The sequence below is a fragment of the Ochotona princeps genome, chromosome 1 (genome assembly GCF_030435755.1).
Source record: "Ochotona princeps isolate mOchPri1 chromosome 1, mOchPri1.hap1, whole genome shotgun sequence".
Classification (NCBI taxonomy): Eukaryota; Metazoa; Chordata; class Mammalia; order Lagomorpha; family Ochotonidae; genus Ochotona; species Ochotona princeps.
In genome coordinates, this window is record NC_080832.1 from 56,609,489 (window position 1) to 56,628,733 (window position 19,245).

The 19,245-nt window shown below is 41.7% G+C and overlaps 1 protein-coding gene across 3 annotated transcripts in view; it reads left to right on the forward strand.

Moving 5' to 3' along the window:
* BVES (blood vessel epicardial substance) overlaps positions 1-19,245 on the forward strand; it is a 38,452-nt gene that overhangs the window by 10,117 nt on the left and 9,090 nt on the right. For all 3 annotated transcript variants that reach the window (XM_058660359.1, XM_058660372.1, XM_058660364.1), the window contains 2 exons: positions 6,437-6,604; positions 7,432-7,573. In XM_058660359.1, coding sequence (XP_058516342.1) covers positions 6,437-6,604; positions 7,432-7,573 — 310 coding nt within the window. The remainder of the gene's footprint in view (positions 1-6,436; positions 6,605-7,431; positions 7,574-19,245) is intronic.

The window sequence follows — 19,245 nt, forward strand, 5'->3', positions numbered from 1 at the left end:
ATTTTATTCACCTTGTGTGTTTGTAGGACAGTAACAGAGATGTGCGGATTTCCTTTAATCCTAGCCTCTGGATAAACAGCACGTAAATATCCTGAGAGCAGGCCTACTTACAATCAAGAGGGCAATGTGTTTAGGTAGGAAATGGGACCGAAGGAAGAGTTGGCACCGAGGGTGAGCAGTGTCAGTAGGTTTTGGTGGCAGAATCTTATTTTAGAGTCTCACTCTGAGATCTAGTACACTTGGGGAAGCCACAGAGTGGAGATAAAAGTGAAACATTTATGGCCATGCAGTTCAGTTGATTCTGCTGACGCTGATTACTGCCATGCCCTGCTCTCACTCTTGCCTGAGTAAAACTAGTTACAGTTCTATGTATCGACTACGTGGTTTCATGTGGGGTCACTGGCAGTGGGACATGGCTCCGAAGATGGCTGGGTTGAAGATACAGAAGCAGAAAGCTAAGTTCCTGTTTCCTGCAGCCTACAGGCTGCACTCTGCCATCCTGAGGGTCAGCTGCACCCTTTAATTTCGGCTCTAAATTGTACTTTTGCATCACCGCCCTCAATGAACTGGTGCAAGGCTGCTTCTTTATTCTCTTCTTCTTTCCTTTGACCATCTTATGTTTTCTTCTTCCAAAGCCTCACATTTATCTGTTGCATTGATTTTTCTGTGTATGATAGCAGGTCACTTTTAATATGCTAACTCAGTCTCATATTATCCTGAAAAGACTGGAATCGAAGGATAGGGAGAAAACCTCCTTTGTCTCCAGAAGCAAATTGCCCCAGGTGGCAGTTTCTAATATGTACTGTGTTTTCCATTGGACTTCCAAGTATATTTATAGTGCAGTGAACCAAAAGGGAATTTCCGCTGCTAGCTACAGCTCTCTTTTTTCTTGCAGACTGGAAATTGAACTTCAGTAGGTAAGAATTATTGCTGATGACTATTAGGGAAGATTTGAAAACCATGACCAATCTGGGACTCCATAGCTGGATCAAAAAAAACAGCATTCTCTGAGATAATCCTGCTTTCCTCTGTGTAGATACTGGGGTGGCATTTCAGGATTGGTCAGTGGATTAAAAACTACCCTGGTATCAGCAAGCCTGTGTCCCATGCACTGGGAACCAAATTCATTGGAGAAAACTCTTGGGAGAAATTGTGCTTTGATTGTTTACAAAATGTTCCTCTTGGCAAGATAGGCCAGAGTAAAAAATAGCTGTGTGAGAGTAATATATTTATTGCTTCTTCCGGAAGCAAGTTCCCAGATGAAAAATACCACGTGTTTCCAGAGCCAGCTTTTCACTACCTGAGCCAGGTGGCAGTGGTCAGACTTCTCCTGGCACAGGTTTTTTATCTGTGAATCTTGTGCTCCCCAACTCTGCCCTGTTGCAAGGCTTCTACAGGGAAGCACTTCCTTTGAAGTTTTACTTCTTCTTCTTCTTTTTTTAAATATTTATTTATCTTCATTGGAAAGGCAAATAGAGACAGAGAGAAAGGTCCTCCCTCTGCTGGTTTACTCCTCAAATGGTCAAACAGCCAGAGCTAAGATGATCTGGAGCCAGGATCTTCTTTTGGGTGCAGGATCCTGAGACTTTGGATCATCCTCCTCTGCTTTTCCAGGCCATAAGCAGGGAGCTGGATGGAAAGTGGGGCATCTGGGACACGAACTGGCACCAATATGAGATTCTAGGGCTTGCAAGGGGAGGGCTAGCCAATTGAGCCATTACACCAGACCCATAAATTTTTACTTTTAAAATTCTTTCTGAGGTTGGGATGCAAATCAATTGTGTAGTAAGATGAAAAGGAGGAAAAGAAAGATGAAAGAAATCAATGACTGTTTCTTGAGATTGCACAGCTAAATGTGTAGTCATGATTATGAAACTAGGCATAGGACTGGTGCTGAGAAAGGTCTGAACTAACAGTGTCTCCTCTGTAAGTGTGTACAATTGTTTGGGTACTTGAAAAACTGCTTCTCTTAGCTAGCATTGGTAGAATCTTGAGCATCATCTTTACAAAAGGTAGGAGTAGAGTTTTGTGTTCTGACTCTTTGTGAAGTTTTATATCAAGGAACCTTTTCCCCTTGCACTTTTTTTAATTATTATTCTGTCTCATGCTGTTACCCACTGTTAACCCTGTCCCCGTGCTGAAAAGCCTGAAGATCAAAGTTTTATTGACTTTAGGGGAGAAATCATGTTCTTATAGAATAACTGAGCATTAAGTTTTAGCTGATATTTAAAGTTAACATTCTCTCTCCTTTCTCTCCTTTCCTTCCTCCTTCCTCCCTCCCTCAAATCTGCCTCACAAGTAAATAAAATAAATCTTTTTAAAAAGAAAAAAATAAAAAGAATCATCTCTGATGCCAGCATCCCATATGAGCACTGGTTCGAGTCCAAAATGTTCCACTTTGATCCAACTTCCTGTTAATGTGCCTGGGAAAGCAGTGTGAGATGGGTCAAGTGCTTGGGATCCTACCATTCGTGTGAGACCAGAGTGGAATTCCTGGTTCCTGGTTTCAGCCTGGCCCGGCCCTGGATGTTAAGGCCATTTGGGGAATGAAGCAGTATCCTTTGAGTAAATAAAATAAATCTTTAAAGTTAACATTATGTTAATATAAAGTAAGTATTACAATGAAGCTCTGAAAACATTTAATCAGTTTTGACTAATATTTTAGTGCTTACAAGAACTCAATACTACATATGTGTTAGTTGAACAGACCACTTCTAGGACATTTTCATCATCTTCTAAAGATATATTTATTTTTAATTGAAAGGCAGCTTTTACAGAGAGAGAAGAGGAGACAGGGAAGTGTGTTCCATCTCTTGATTCACTCCCCAAATGGTCATACTGGCTGGGACTGGGCTGAGCACTTGACAATATGAGCCATGATGAATACCCAGTTTTCACTCTTTTGTTATTACTCTGTTATTACTGTTACTTTCTTATCCATATCCTCCTGCTTCTGGGAATTGTCCAAGCCTGGTTTGACCTTTTATTTCAATTGCTAAAAATCTTATATGTTGTTTCTTCTTCTGCTGCTCCTTCTCCTCTTCTTCCCCTCCCTCCTATTTTTTCTCCTCCCCATGCTTCTCCTGCCCTCCCCTCTCTCCTCCTCTTCATCAATTAAAAATTATTTTTGGCTTTCTCCATTAGAATGTCAACTTCGTGACCTTGTATTCAGCTGTTCTCTATAGGAGGAGCTCTTGGTGGATTTTGTAGTCAGTCTTATAATCACTTGGCTAAAGTATGTTCTATGTGATGGTCTTGAAGAATTTGGGAAGCATTGAGTAGCGTTTGGCCTGGTGGGAAAATATGTCTAGGCTGGAAGTCAAAAAGACTCTCTGCCATTCATTAATACATATTAGTCAATAAGTCTTATGATACTTCCCACATGACATCAGAAAAGTGGAGTGGAATCTAGAACACGATTTTGGAGATTAGTATTGTTATGTACTAAGTAAAGTTGTCACCTGCAACATCTGCATGCCACATGGACGCTGGTTTGTGTTTAGCTGCTCTACCTCTGCTCCAGCTCCTCACTAATGGCCTGGGGAAAGCAGCAGAAAATGACCCAAGGGACTCCCAGATGACTTCACCTTGGACTAGCCCTGGACATTTTGGGCAGCTGTGAAGTGAAGCAGTAGATGGAAAATCAGTCATTCTCTCTTTCCCACTTTCTGTGAAACCCTGAATTTTAAACAAATATATGTTTAAAATGTACTTTGGATTGCTTCTCGGCCTTTTGGCTAAGATCAAGTGTAAAATGTACTTTGGAGGATCCACTACCACAATTGAAGTAAAAGAACCTGTTAATTGTTAAAAAGCACAGTCCATACAGAGTGGCATTCAGTGTGGTGCTCACATCATGGTTACTCTCTACCACTTGATTCTCTTCTGTATTTTTCAGGATATTTCTATCTGAGATTGTCATATTTCCTTTCTATATCATCAACCCCTTTGCTACACTTCTCAGGGCAAAGATCTTGTCTGTCTTGTTCCTCATTGAAACCTCTGTGCTTTGAGTAGTTTTTGCCAGAAAGTACCTGCCCAATAATACATATTGAAAAAATGAACCCAACTTCATGTTTTATGAAGTCTTAGAACTGTTGGCACATTTAATGATTTTATGAATTTCTAGTTTCCACATCACAAATAAGTGCAAACTTTGGTTTTCTGGAGAATATCGATCTTTTTGAAATAGCCAGTGCATTTGATTGGTTTTGATTTCAGCCTGTTGGTCCCGAGTTTTTCATTTTCTTCTCTAGTTGGACCTTTTGTCCTCTGAAATATGATAACTTTTGTGACTAACAAAGGGAAGAGAGCTCCTTTGAAAACATTTACCAGGGTCTGGTGCAGTGGCCTAGCAGCTAAAGTCCTTGCCTTGAACGCGCTGGGATCCCATGTGGGCACTGGTTCTAATCCTGGCAGCTCCACTTCCCATCCAGCTCCCTGCTTGTGGCCTGGGAAAGCTGTCAAGGTGAATCATCGGATGGAAGATCTTCTTCTTTGTCTCTCCTCCTCACTGTATATCTGATTTTGCAATAATAAATAAATAAATCTTTGAAAAAAAAGAAAGAAAAGAAAACATTTGCTGAGGGCCCCAGATAAGACTTCATGTCAAGTTCAAAAATCTTTATTAATCTCCTGCTAGGATAGGCTCCAATAGAAGGTTAAAGATACAAAAAATACATCTGTGTTCATGCGTTAGTTCCTTTGTTCAGTAGACAATGAGCACCACTGTATGTTGGAAGCTGGACAAACAGGAAGACACATAGAGAGCTCAGAAGACACAGATTGTCAACAGATGAGTAGGGATGTGGCAATGAGTGCTCCAGTGAGGTGGGAAGGAGATAGAACTGTTGGAAGAGGCCTGGTAGGGAAGGAAGGGTTTCTGGGCATTGAACCCCGAGGGCATGGCCCTCCCTCTGGAGGAGGGATTTATTTGAAGAACACCTGAGTTGTGGTATAGTTAACAGTATCCTCTTGCTTTCCCACTTAACAATACATAAGCTGAGAGATCTGTGCCAGATCTGAACTATTTGGAGGGATCCTGTCTAATATGCTACCATGGAGCCAACGTTAAAAGATCCAACTCAAGGAAAACAGGACAGAAGTATCTCAGCCATCAATTTCATCAGTAAGGGCCTGGTCCCTGGAAGTGCCCATCTCGAATGTGTACCATAGCACTGGTCAGCAGAGGCGTTTCTTCTGCAACAGGCCTCACAGTTCTGAACTCAGTTCATTAGTTGAATCTATGTTCTTAAGCTCCATAGTAATCAAGAGAATGTCAAGATTGGGGAAGGTCTGGCCCATAAGCCATGTAAGATCAGCAGAATCATTTAATTTGGCCCTGCTAGGGAAACCACAGGTGGAATTTGAAATGACAACAGCATCTCATATGAGTGGTTTGGTTGGTGCCCCTGCTGCTCTACTTGTGATACAGTCCCTGTTAATGGGCTGGGAGGGTAGCAGAAGATGGCTCAAGTTTTTGGATCAGTGCTCCCCATGTGGGCGACCATGCTCTGTGAAGCTCCTGTTTCTAACTCCTAGCTTCAGCCTCACCCAGCACCGGCCATTGTATCCATCTAGTAAGTGATTCAGTGAATGGAAGATATCACAACTGATTCCCCTCTCTAAATATAAATAAACAAATAATCTTTTTTTAAAAAAAAGAAAGATAATCAGTAACTCTATAAAGGCTAGTTTTTAGGTTGATAATGATGTTATAAATATTGAAAAGGTCCTTGGCAGAACAAAGGTTCCCCAACACTGGTGAAAGAGTCTTTAATAAGTCATACTTGCAACCTCAGTCTCGTCTACTGTGCCACAGTGGTATTCACATGGTAGCCATTCAGCAGGCTTCACAAAGCAGAATCCCACAAAACTTACAGAACTGGCTTTTGTTCACTCTGCAGAGATCATGTTTTCAGGCATAATTTTATGTGTAATTATAGAAGCTGATATACATTGTAATTAATTTTAAGACATTTAAGACATTTAATTTTAAGTCATGACTATGATAATGTCCACTACGTTGTTCTACTCTAGTCAATTCATAGGAAGCTGGCATTGTTGTACAGCAGGGTAATCCACCACTTGATATGCTGGCATCTCATACTGGAGTACCGATTCAAGTCGTGGCTACTCCATTTCCTACCCAGTTTCCTGCTACTACATCTGGGGAGTCAGTAGAAAATTGCCCAAATGCTTGGGTCCCTGATACTCATGTCGGAGAGCAGGTTAGTGTCCCTGGGCCAGAACCACCTGTTGTAACCGTTTAGGGAGTGTACCAGCAAATGGAAGGTCTATTAGTCTCTCTTACTTTCCCTCCTTCCTTTCTCTGTTGCCCCCTCTCTAAAAGATAAATAAATCTTTTTAAAAATTATCTTAAAAAGAATTAATAGATATCAATGTAGTTTTTTCTTGGTATGTTTGTCTTCTGTAGGTAACCATTGTTGCAGATGATAACTGCAGATTTTTATGCTGGTCAAGAGAAAGATTAACCTACTTTCTGGAATCGGAACCTTTCTTATATGAAATATTTAGGTATCTGATAGGCAAAGACATCACAAATAAGCTCTACTCACTGAATGATCCCACCTTAAATGATAAAGTAAGTGTTTTTCTTTTGTCGATTTTGTTCAATAAATGCGCATAATGAACTATACTGTATTTTACCTGAAGCAATGTTTCCATGAATATTCATTAACCAGTTAGTTATATGTCAAGTGTAGTTGGAGCCCTTAATGGAGATCCTTCAGGGAATTCTTTTGTGAATGAGGGTCAGGAAGTGTCTGAGTGTCAATAGTCAACACAGATGCTGTTGAGGAGCTGTATTGTTCCAGAGAGCCGTTCTGGTGACCTCAGGGAGGCAGGATGGGAACAGGCAGGAGTGGGGCTGAGGGAGGCCAGGAAGACAGTTCAGTGGGGACGATGCAGACAAAATATGACTGACCCCAACTAGCAGAGATGTCCCATTTTAACCCGGAGTTCTTCCAGCCTTGGGCCTCCTCTTCCTCAGACTCCCTGCCAGGCAGCACATAGGTGACAAAAGTGTGGGATTACAGCTCACACTTTCATCTTCATCCCCTCCCCACCGGGTTGTTCAGAAGGAAATTAAGATGATTGCAGAAGACAACTTGCAAAATATTTTTGTGGGTTCTCCAGGAACAATGAGCCTGAGTGTGTGTCCTGTCCAGGCCGTGCATCTGATGAAGTTGATGTTCATTATTTCAGATTAACAAATAGGTGTTTGAATACATTCATTTTATAGTATATTTGTAGTAATAATAAAAAATTGTTAAATATGGTGTGCACTTCACATGTGCCAGGTACTCCTTTGTAAATCCTAATTTGTTTCACGTACAAGCACAGACTGCTAACGGGATTGTATGGTTTGGATCCCCTAGTTCTCAGAAATCTTAACACTTTGCATTGTAGAAGGCCAAGAAACTGGAGCAGCAGCTCAGCCTCTGCACTCAGATCTCCATGCTGGAGATGAGGAACAGCATCGCCAGCTCCAGCGACAGTGAAGACGGCTTGCACCAGTTTCTGCGGGGCTCCTCCAGCGGATCCTCACTTCGTAAGTGACCTTTGAGTGAATACCAGCTCAGGGTCTGCTGGAAGAATTCATGAGAATAGGCAGATGACAGCTGTGACCAGAAAAGTAACCCAGCAAGGAAATACTTCATAATTTAAGAGAAGCAATAGTAGTCTTTTTTTCAAGCTTTGCTTTCTGTGTTGCACATGAGTTCGTTTGCTTGTTTCTGCCAAGTACTCAGCTTAAACACTGGTTCACTGGATTAGTGGAAAGGGTTCCACATCATCGGGAGGCTCTTTGACATTCTTGGTTTTTTTTTAATTATTTGCATAGTTTTTCTTTTTTTTAAATTTTACTTTTTTTATTATTATCATTTTATGATACAGTTCCATAGGCCCTGGATTTCCCTTATCCTATCCCCAGTTGCCTCCCCTCTCACTGAATTCTCTTCTATCATTACCGTAGCATAGTTCTTCATACACAGTCATGTGTCCATCGTTGTGGGCATGGACAATGGCAGAGTGTCCAGCATCCTAATGTCAAGATATAGTAAACAGTTTCAGTGGGAGTCCATCTTTGTCTGGACATAGAGATGCATACTGCATTGTATCCTCATATCTGGATATGATAGTCTCCATTACACAGTTACTGTACATCCCCTTAAATGAAAAGTCACAAAACAAAATCAACAGGAAGAAAGAAAAAGAAATTAACAACATCATGAAGTTAAATAACATGCTACTGAATGACTAATGTGTTGCTGAAGAAATGAAAAAATCAAGAACCCTCTTGAAGAAAATGATGCTTATGATTAATCTAAGAGTCATTAAAGAAGTTAATCAGAAGAAAGTTTTTTTAAGAGATGAAACTAACAAAAAAAAAAAAGCAAAATCCATGAGATACAGTTTGTTGGTGAAATGTGTCTCCTGTAGGCAACAAATAAATGGGTTTTGTTTTATAATCCAGTCTAATAATCAATCTGTGATGTTTGATTAATGAGTTTAAGCCATTTACATTCAGGATTAATACAAATAGGTGGTAATTTGGTTCTGTAGTTTAGCAGTGGGTTGTTCATTGATTTAGTCTTCTGTTGTCATTTTACTAGGATGTTCTTCCAATTTGCCTGTGGTTTTGATGGGTGCTATTCCTTTTCTCTGTCAAGAGAACATCATTAAGTATCATTGTAGGGCAGGTTTGGAAGAGGCAAATTCTTTTAACTTTACTGTGGAAGAATTTTATTTCATTTTCAAAGAGAAAGGAAAGTTTTGCTGGGTAGGTTATCCTGGCTGACAATTTTTCGCTTTTAGAATCTGGAATATGTCGCTCCATTCTCTTCTTGCCTGTAGAGTTTCCTGTGAGAGGTCTCCTGTGAGTTGAATTGACATTCCTTTATATGTCAGTTGGGTTTTTTTTTTCATGTGAACATTTAAGGATCTTTTCCTTATGTTTGATTGAAGAGAGCTTGATGATCATGTGTCTTGGTGAAGATCGCTTTTGATCAGGCCTGTTGGGAGTTCTGTGCCCTCCTGGATGTTGTTTCCCAATTCTTTCTCTAGATTAGGAAAATTTTCCCTTATTATTTCATTAAATACACTTTTTTTAAAAGATTTATTCATTTTTATTACAGCCAGATATACACAGAGGAGGAGAGAGAGAGGAAGATCTTCCGTCCGATGATTCACTCCCCAAGTGAGCTGCAACGGGCCGGTGCGCGCCGATCCGAAGCCGGGAACCTGGAACCTCTTCCGGGTCTCCCACGTGGGTGCTGGGTCCCAATGCATTGGGCCGTCCTCGACTGCTTTCCCAGGCCACAAGCAAGGAGCTGGATGGGAAGTGGAGCAGCCGGGATTAGAACCTGAGCCCACATGGGATCCCGGGGCTTTCAAGGCGAGGACTTTAGCCACTAGGCCATCGGTGCCTGGCCCCATTAAATACACTTTTAAACCCAGTTTATCTTTCTGCACCTTCTGGAACTCCCATAACTCTTTTATTTGCCCTTTTAATAGTGTCTTTCAATTCTTGAATACTTGTTTTAGCTTGACCCAACTCTGCTTCCAGCTTTTTGTTTGTTTCCTCCTGGTGACAGAAAGTATCTTTCAATTCTGAGATTCTTTCTTCTGCTTGTTTCATTCTATTTTGGAGACTCTCCACTGTACTTTTAATTTGCTCTACTGTATTCTTCTTTTCTGATATATCAGCTTTCATTTGATTCATTTCCAGTGTGACAAATTCCTTAAATTCCTTGAATACCTACTTTACGTGCTTCTCATTGTTGATCAGAAGCTTTAAATTTAAAATAAGTCTTATGGATTCTATGTCCCCCATTTTCTTGATGTCTTCCTCAGTGGACTCTGAGTTTGGCAAAGGCTTTTGCTCATTTGCAGGGGAGTCTTCAGTAATATCCATTGTGCCTCTGTCTCTTCTTTTGCTCTTGGTTTTTGTACTTCTGGTTATCAAATTCTTTTTCTTGGGGCAGGTTTCTAAGCTGTGTCACCCACAGGTCCTCAGTTTGATTTTACTTATTGCAGTTGATACACAACTCCCTCTAGCTGGTTCCAGGTCTGGGTTCTTATGTTGGACTTCCACCAAGGTCTCCATAGCCCCAGCTCCTGGCTCACCAGTCTCTACCTCCTGCAATACTGTGCTGAGGCTGCAATGATGTCTGTACAACCTTTCTCCCACTTCCAGTTAGAGCCAGTGCCAGGATTAGGGAGACACCAGGTGTCCTATAGCTAGGTTGTTGGTAGTGCTGATCTTGCTGGAACCTGTTGGACGTTAGGTCTGGGTGCCACACGAACCTATTTTGACCTGTACGATGCCACAGTTGGCATTATTTTCCTGCAGGACCAGTGCAATGCACTGAGCTCAGTCAGTTCTCGCCAAACTCAGCACATGGGCAGCTCACTGTTGTCCCTGCAGTCTTAAATTCTTTGCCACACTGTACAAAATGACGCCTAATGGGCCACTACTAGAGTTCTTGATCAGGCTGTCAGGTCTGAGGGCTACCTGGACCTGTCTTGGATGGAACCTGTAGGATGCCACGTTGTTGCAGTTTGCTGAGCCAGAAATGAGTTCTGTCCCAGCTCAGTGCATGTGCAGTCTTGCCCCATAGCCCTTGCCTGTTTAAACAAAATGGTGCCTTATTTGGCTCTGAGAGGAGTACTGGGTTGTGTAATCCACCCTGTTCCTGTACCGCCCTTCTAGGACCTGCTGCTCTGTCTCTGCTCCTGGTCAAATCAAACAGACCAGTGGGATGGGCAGTTCTTTGGGTTCACCTCTGGAGCTCCTGGTAAATGTCCCTTCCCACCTTGTTGCTGGTGGACTTTTGGCTGCTGGTGGAGTTCAGATCGCCATTTGCTGAATGCCACTGGGGTCAGTCACTGCATCACCACACCATTGTTTTCCCTGCTTTCCTGTGTCTGTCAGTTTCCGGGTACCTTTCTGCTGTTGTTCTGTCCTCTCCTATTCCCTGGAATGTGCCCTCTCTGCTTCACACTGGCTAATATTTCCCCATTTGTTTAAACCTGTACTTACCCTATTCTACCATCTTGATTCTCCTCTTTGACATTCTTGTTTTCAGGATTTTAGTTAGAAGGAAAGCCTTGACCCAGCAACATGTTGAAAGGATGGAAGAAAGGAAAGAAGGAAAGAAGGAAAGAAATGAGGGAGGGAAGAAGGGAGGAGGGAAATATAGGAAAAAACCTACTGGTTGTTGCTGCTAGCTGCCATCCCAGTGTGAGTAACTAGAAGTTAGAAAGTGATGGGGTGGCAGGACTTTCCTAAAGAACAAAGGTGGCAACTCAATACTGCTAGAAGTTCCCTCACTCACAGTCCCACCAAAGACAGATTTTTTTAAGATTCTGCAAGTTTTTTTTTAAGGTATGCTTATTTTTCTCGTTTGCCAGGTAGAGCTGGATCATAAACCCAGTGAGGACTCAAACACAGGTACCCTGCTGGGGGGTAAGAGCATCCCACATGGCACTTTGCCTACGGTGCCTTGCAGCCCCCGGATTATTTCTATGCATAAAAATAGCACTAATGACACATGTTGAAGATCAGTAAGTACAATGAGAGAAACAAAATTATTTTAAGAGTTCTTCTAAGAGAGCATATGTACTTAGAACAAATTCATATAAAATCGTAAAAAGGCAGACAACTTCTATTATATAAACTAAAAACTGTTCACATTTCCAGTCGTGTTTTAAACCAAATAACTTTTCACAAATGTAAATGCACATTCAACAGTCCTAAGTGTTTATGTAAACGGTCCTGGAGCTTCGTATGCCTCAGATAAATCAGATTAAGGACTTTTAAGAGTTGGGAGAGGCTCGAGTTTTCAAGGCCATATGGTTGATGCCAATGATGTAAAACTTTACTTCTTTTTCTCTCCTTCTTTTTCTTCTTTTTTCTTGCCTGGTCTCAGAGCTAAATTGACATAAGAAATATCAGTAGTTGGGCCCGGCACGGTGACATAGTGGTTAAGGTCCTCGACTTGAATGCGCCCATATGGGTGCTGGTTCTAATCCCGGCAGCTCCATTTCCCATCCAACTCCCTGCTTGTTGCCTGGAAAAGCAGTCAAGGACAGCCCAGAGACAGCCCTGTACCTGCTGGGAGACTGGCTTCTGGCTTCTGGCTTCTGGCTTCGGATTGGCACAGCACTGGCCGTTGCGGCCACTTGGGGAGTGAATCATCGGACGGAAGATCTTCCTCTGTCTCTCCTCCTCTCTGTACATCTGCCTCTCCAATAAAAATAAATAAATCTTAAATAACAAAAAAAGAAAATATCAATAGGAAAAAAATTATACACATTGCATTCAAGTTTTACAAGTCCTCATAGGAAGTGAAGACCAAAGGAATCAGAATCAAGCTTTTATTACTAAACTGAACAGAGAAGAGTTAGTTCTGAGAAAGCAACTGAATTCTATGAAAATATTTCAAGAGTTTGAGTTTTTATAAAGAAATATTTATCTTTGTTTGAAAGGCAGATTTACAGAGAGCGATATCTTTTATCCACTGTTTCATTCCCCAAATGTCCACAGTGGTAAAATTGAGCCGATCTGAAGCCAGGAGCCAGGATCTTCTTCCAATGGATGCAGAGTCCCAAGCATTGAGACATCCTCCACTGCTTTCCCAGGCCACAAGCAGGGAGCTGGATGGGAAGGGGAGCAACCAGGGTAGTAAACATTATAGGATGCCATTATAGGTAGTAACCAGGGTGCCATTATAGGATGGCAGTGCCACAGGCAGGGGATTAGTCCAAAGAAGTTATGATAAGCTTTGTTCACAATTCTTCCCATCTCTGATTTCTGTCTTTAATGATAAAAATGTTCCTGGCTCCTGGCTTCATACCAGATAAGCCCAAGCCATTATGCCCATTTAGGAATGAACTAACCTCTCTCTTTCTGTCTCTCTCTCTCTTTTACACACACACACATGTTCTTTCTCTCTCCCTTTCTTCCTTCCGTTCCTCCCTCCCTCTCTCCCTCTTTGTAACTTCCACCCACTGGTTCACTCCCTAAATGGCTATAAAAGCCAGGAGCCAGGAACTCTATCTGGGTCTCCCACAAATACATGAGCTGTCCTCTGCTGCTTTCCCACGTGCATTAACAGGTAGGTGGATCAGAAGTGGAGCAGCCAGGACTGGAACCAGCACCCCTATGGGATGCTGGCTTCCTAGGCGGCAGCTTAACCTGCCAAGCCTCAATGCACAGCACCAGCTCTATCCCTCCTCTTCCTCCTCCTTCTTTTTCTCCTTCTCCCTTCTCCTTTTTTTTCTCCTTCTCCTCTTTCTTCCTCCTTCTCCAACTCCTTCTTCTTCTCTTAACTCAAAATAGTCAGTATACCATAGCGGCTGAATTTTAACTCATTCCCATGGAAGATTCCAAAATATGCCAACACAGGCAGCAAAATTCACTATGGATCTAAGAGGATTTTATGAGCCGCACAAATATGAAGTTGAAAATTGTGTTTTGGGCTCAGCAGAATGGCTCGATTGGCTAATCCTCCCCTTGCATGCACCAGGATCCCATATGGGTGCTAGTTTGAATGTCAGCTACTCGACTTCCCATACAGCTCCCTGGTTGTGCCCTGGGAAAGCAGCTGCGAATGGCCCAAAGCCTTGGGACCATGCACCCACATAGGAGAACTTGAAGAAGATCACTGCAGCTCTGGCCATTGCAGCCATTTGGGGAGTGAACCAGTGGATGGAGGATCTTTCACTCTCTGTCTCTCTTTCTGTAAAAAATGCCTTTCCAATAAAAATAAATAAATCTTAAAAATGGTTCTGTTTTATTCCATAGTAGCTTTTTGAAGATGTGGACTGTAACTTACAGGGGTTATGGTTGCCTTGGCCTTGTCCTCCTCACTCTGGGACCCAGCCTAAGGAGCAGCAGGGCTGTTGCCATGATCGTGGCAGGGAGAAGCCAGTGGTGGCAGAGTCACACAGTAGCTCCTAAAGATCCTGCTCTGAAGGGCTCTGACCACTTCCATTCATGCTTGCTGGGTCAGAGCAGTCACCTGACCTGAACTGATGTCATTGGATGGATGGCTCATTTAACACTGCAGTGCAGAAAGGGCCTAGTGAGAGAAAGCAAAGGAGGAGGGCAGGGCAGAGAACATGTAATATTAACAGCAGTTAGTTGGTGATCTGCAGTCTTAGCCCCAGTAGATTAATATGCCCATGTTTCTAATTTAATATGAAGAATTTAGGTGAGCAGTAACTTTACAACAAAGTATGTTCAAGTAGCAAGTTAAACTGAGTAACAATTGAGATGAGAGTTAGGATCTTACACTTAATTAGTAACTATTATTATTATTAGAAGAAGAAGGGTTGATCATTTTAAAAAGCTAATCTGTGGCATTTGAAACAGCCACATGAAAGGGAAAATGGAAAAGGGAAATGTGCCGAAGTTGGTGCATGAGGCAGGATTAGAGAGCAGATAGGTTGGCAGTGATGTAACCCACCACAGTGGGTTTTATTTCATTTTATAGATGAAAGAACTCAAAACATGGGCTACTCTTCACTTGTTGCAGTTTCAGAGAGATTGGTGCTGGAATCCAAATGTAGGGATCCTAATTGCAAAGCTCATGCTTTCACTGGCTCTGTGTTTGAAAAAGAAAAATGCAGGTGGCGTTTGGCTGGTCCTTTTTATCCCCGATATTAGATTTCAAATCTGACAAGTTTATACACTGCCAGCAGCTGTTAACCTTTGTGCCTTTGAAGATGACTCCAGGAGAAGCTGGTAATGTGTCCAGGATCGCTGCCTTCCACTCTAGCCTGCTATGTCATAGAATCTTGCCATAGCCTGAGTGTTTCATTATGGCCGAGCAGTGCTGTACTACTTGGTTTTCAGACTGCTTAATGTAATCCATTTCAAAGAAAACTTGGCTCAGTCTTTGTATTTGAGTTCTACATAGAAAGAATAGTGTGGAGTATCTTTGAAAAATTGTATTTATTAGAAAGGCAAGGAGAGAGATTGGTCTACTTCCCAAATGCCCATGCTGAAGCCAAGAGCCCAGGACCCAAGTCTTAGTACTTGAGCTATCACCTCCTGCCTCCTTGGGGTCACATGATTAGTAAGCTGTAATCTAAAACAGAGCCAGGATCCAAGCCTAGACACTCTAATATGGGATGGAGTCATCCAGGTGACCTCTGACCTCCTTCCCTAATGCCTGCCCCTGCATAGGAACAGCTAAAATGATCCACAGTCATTTAGCTTTCGGTTATCTTTTACTTTGATGTGTACTTGTAGAATTACAAGCAATGCAACTTTATAAAAATTAATTTGTATATTTTCCTAGTGAATTATTTTTTCACATTATTCCAACTGGCCATTAATGTACATACACAAATCAACTTAAGCATAAATGTATAGGTCATTATTTCTCATTATGTCTCAATTTAGATTCTGAACAACCTGTACATACTGTACTAGATTGGCATTTCTCAAGTTTATTTCAATATATTGGCTCCCATTCCATCTCTTCCTCTGTCTCTTTGTATTTCTGCATTTTGCTTTGTTTGGTGTTTCTCTGTTCTATACAACATTGGTTCTTGAATGTAAATTACTGGGAGATCTTTATTAAAGATCCTGGACTGAGTAGGACTTGGGATCCTGTGGGTTTAATGGGTTCCCATGGAATGCCAAGGTGCCTGGTCAGGGAGCTGCACTTTGGGTAACAAGGCTGTGGAATTCCCTGCGCCCTGTAATTATGCCAGTGGCTCACTCACCTGGGAAATTAATGCCACAAACACATGAGAGGACATCAAAGAGTTTGTAGAAAATGGAATTAAATATTTGTTTTGTTGCAAAAATAAAATTATGAGTCACTTTTTTCAGCAACATTTTTTGACTCCTCTCATATTTCATGACATTCTGCAGCAAATGTTTAGTTAAAAAATGCAGTTCACAAGCAGGTGAAAGGAACTTAAAGTGAACTATTTCAATGAACTCTTTGCCACTGCCTTTTCTTGTGTTGCACAGTATTTTTACCCATATTGCACAATTCCCCCTCCACATCAAGATCTCTACTCTTTGCTACACAGATGCTGTATTGCTTTTCCAACTGCCATTTGAAGGAAAGAATATAATGAGCCAGCCTGTGAAAAATCCATTTCTGTTTATGCAGCAGCTCATAATCCAATTAATTAACTCTTTGTACCTACCCATTGCTTCCTTTCCTGGGTTCAGGTCTGCATGTAGGATTGTGAGACAGGGAGAGGCAGAGAGCTGGCCAGGATCTCCAGGTCATGAGAGAAGATTTGAATGCCATCTTATATCCGTGGGGGTACTTGCTTATCAGGGCACCTTCTCATCTTCATATATCATCTCTTCTTATAAGGTTTAGCTCACTGCATGTACTACATAAAACACACACCCACATAGATACTTAGCCACACACACACACATCCACTGTCTCTCACACACAGTTTGTTCTTGGCAATCTGATCATGATAAGTGATGCTGAGCTAAGCATTGCCGTGGCAACAGGAAGGGTATGTTATGTTTCCTTGAAAGTTGCAGGATTTTATTTTAGTTCATGGGAGTTAAAATAATCTATTGTTTGGATTGTTTGTTTTTTTTAATTCATGAGCCAGTGTAGTAGACGTTACAGTCTAGTTGGAATTCATCTTTAAGTTTATTAAACCAGGAGAATGCTTTTGATGGATAGCCTGGTAATTAAAATGTGACATTATTAAAGATATTATGAAATACTTAGAGAAATGTTTCTTACAGAGAGAAAAAAAAAACCTGGGTTTTTTTTTTTTTTTTTGGCTATTAATGTCAAGATGGTACTATAGCCAGTTGACTAATGTCTACAAATAGGCTTCAGCCCAGTTAGCTTGCATCTGGTTAATATTCTTGTCTGCAGAGACGAGCGACATGTCTGACATAACGAGCTTCTCTCAGATCGCCTCTGGATTTATTTACATGGAGAGATACAAAAAGCCCATGCAGCCGTCTTAGTTGTGAGGCTGGTTTTATGAAATAATCTGTTTAGCTCAATTTGTCTTTCATTCCCCTTGTGAACAGTAGTAGACTTATAAACAACAAGCTTTGCATGAATTATACAGAGAAGAAAGAAAGTGTGATCAGGCAAGGGAAAAGCAGTGTCCCCATTTCATAGCTGACTAAGCTGTAGCCTAGGGAGATTAAATAACCTGGTCAAGGTCATTGGCTAGCCCTGAAGCAAAGACATGGGAAATTTATGGTGCGATCTTGATTTGCATAGAGGATGAACCTTCTCCTGTGCAGCTGACATGGCCTGACCCCTTTCATAATGTCCTCAGAGGGACCCGGTGGGCCAGGTGCTGCGTTTTTCCCTCCTTTGGGTTGAGGAATTTGACATCTGTCTCCTGTGTATTCCTGCTGCCACAGCTGGGAGGGTCCCCTGTCTTTAGCATTCCACATTTAGTGTGAGCTTTGCCCTCACACTGCATTTCCTCATACTTGCACATTTTAAACAGAGCACTCTACATTATTCACTTAAATGTGTAGATATCAAGTAAAATGAGCAAAAGAACTCCTTCCTGTTGTAATTGTAGTCTTGTTCCCAAGGAATATCACTTAGATACATTTTTTCACCAAACATACTGAATAAATAATGTGTTGTTACTGATTTATTCCCTTTCCTTACTAACTTAGCTCACTGCTAGCTTCCCTTCCTACTTCTGCTCAATAAAGTGATGTCACTCGTTTTTAATTCTCTTTTGATTTATTCTTTTTTTATTATTTTATTTTTTATTCATTAATTACATTGTATTATGTGACACAATTTCATAGGTAATGCTCTTAAGTCAAAACTGCCAAAATTATTTTACATTCTCTTGTAACTAACATTGCAGTGTTCTTGCTTTCTAGTGGATCGTACCACAAAGTTTAAAGCAGAGAAATGATATTGTACAGTATTTATGCTTTATGTGTAACCAAGTAGTGAGTGATGCCTGCATGTGTGTGTCTTCCCTTCCAACATCATGATTTCTGTTCTATTCAGAAGACACTGTTCTTGGGCCGGTGCTGTGGTAAGCAGCTTAAACTACCATGTGGGATACTCACATCTCAAAGGAAGTATTGATTCAAGGGCTGACTGCTCCATTTCCTGTGCAGCTTATGTGCCACCCAGGGGGGAAACCCAGAGAGAGTTCCTCGCTCCCTACTTCAGCTGGGCCCAGCTCCAGCTATTGTGGGCATTTGGGAAGTGACCAGCAGATGGGAGATATCTCTCTCTCTCACTCTCTCTCTCTCTGTTTCTCCCTTTGTCACTCTGCCTTTGAAAAATTTAGATAAATCTCTAAAAGACAAAAAAAGTTCCTAATACCAAGATCAAATAGATCCTAATCCCTTTGCATATAATATAAGAATTTATAGCAGGATTTTTACTTTTTAAAAATTTATTTTTGTAATTTTTGCATAGTTGATTAGGGTAGAGGGGTTGAGGATTAGGGGGAAGTGGGTAAGACCATTATTTCCACATTTTCTTTTTCTTCTTCCTGTATCTGGGGAAAACAGGGACACAAGGGGAGAAGCTGCACCCAACTCCCAACCGCCTCAGTGCCTGGGGATGGGCAACGGCCACCCAACATCATCTCAGAGTCCCTGAGGGTTTCGTTCATGTGGTTTTAGTAGTTCCAACATGCTGTCAATCTTGCAGATCCAAGGATGAGGAAATCCTTCCAAGGTCCATTGGCTGACATAGTCCGCTTAGAGTGTCCATTCATCCAGAAATTTGCTGTCAAGCTTTGCTGGGATGGTTGAACAATTTGTTCTACCCTCCTTCCTCAGCTGTGGTACCAGATGTCCTCCACAGGCTCCAATAGATTGCCAAATCCTCCATGTGCATCTGGGTATGCTGTCCACTGCACCATCTTCAGTAACTGAAGAGGCCCAGCTCTGACATGCACTCCACTGTCAGATCACAGGTCCTGCCACTCTCCCCGTGGCTGGAGTCCTGAGTTGAGCGGTTTAGTTGGGGAAATGCTTGAAGAAATCTCATCTGAGGTGATCCCAGATGTGACTCTGTGTGCACCCACCAATATGGGATCTGGCTCATTCTGTCACCCACATCATCCTATGCACACGCTGATAGTTGCAATTGCTAGGTCATATCTATCTCCAGCCTCATCTCTTATGCAAACCAGATACCTTTTTGAAAAGTGTCTTGATACTTTTTAAATGTCTCATTTTGATGGAGACATAATAATGATATGTATTTA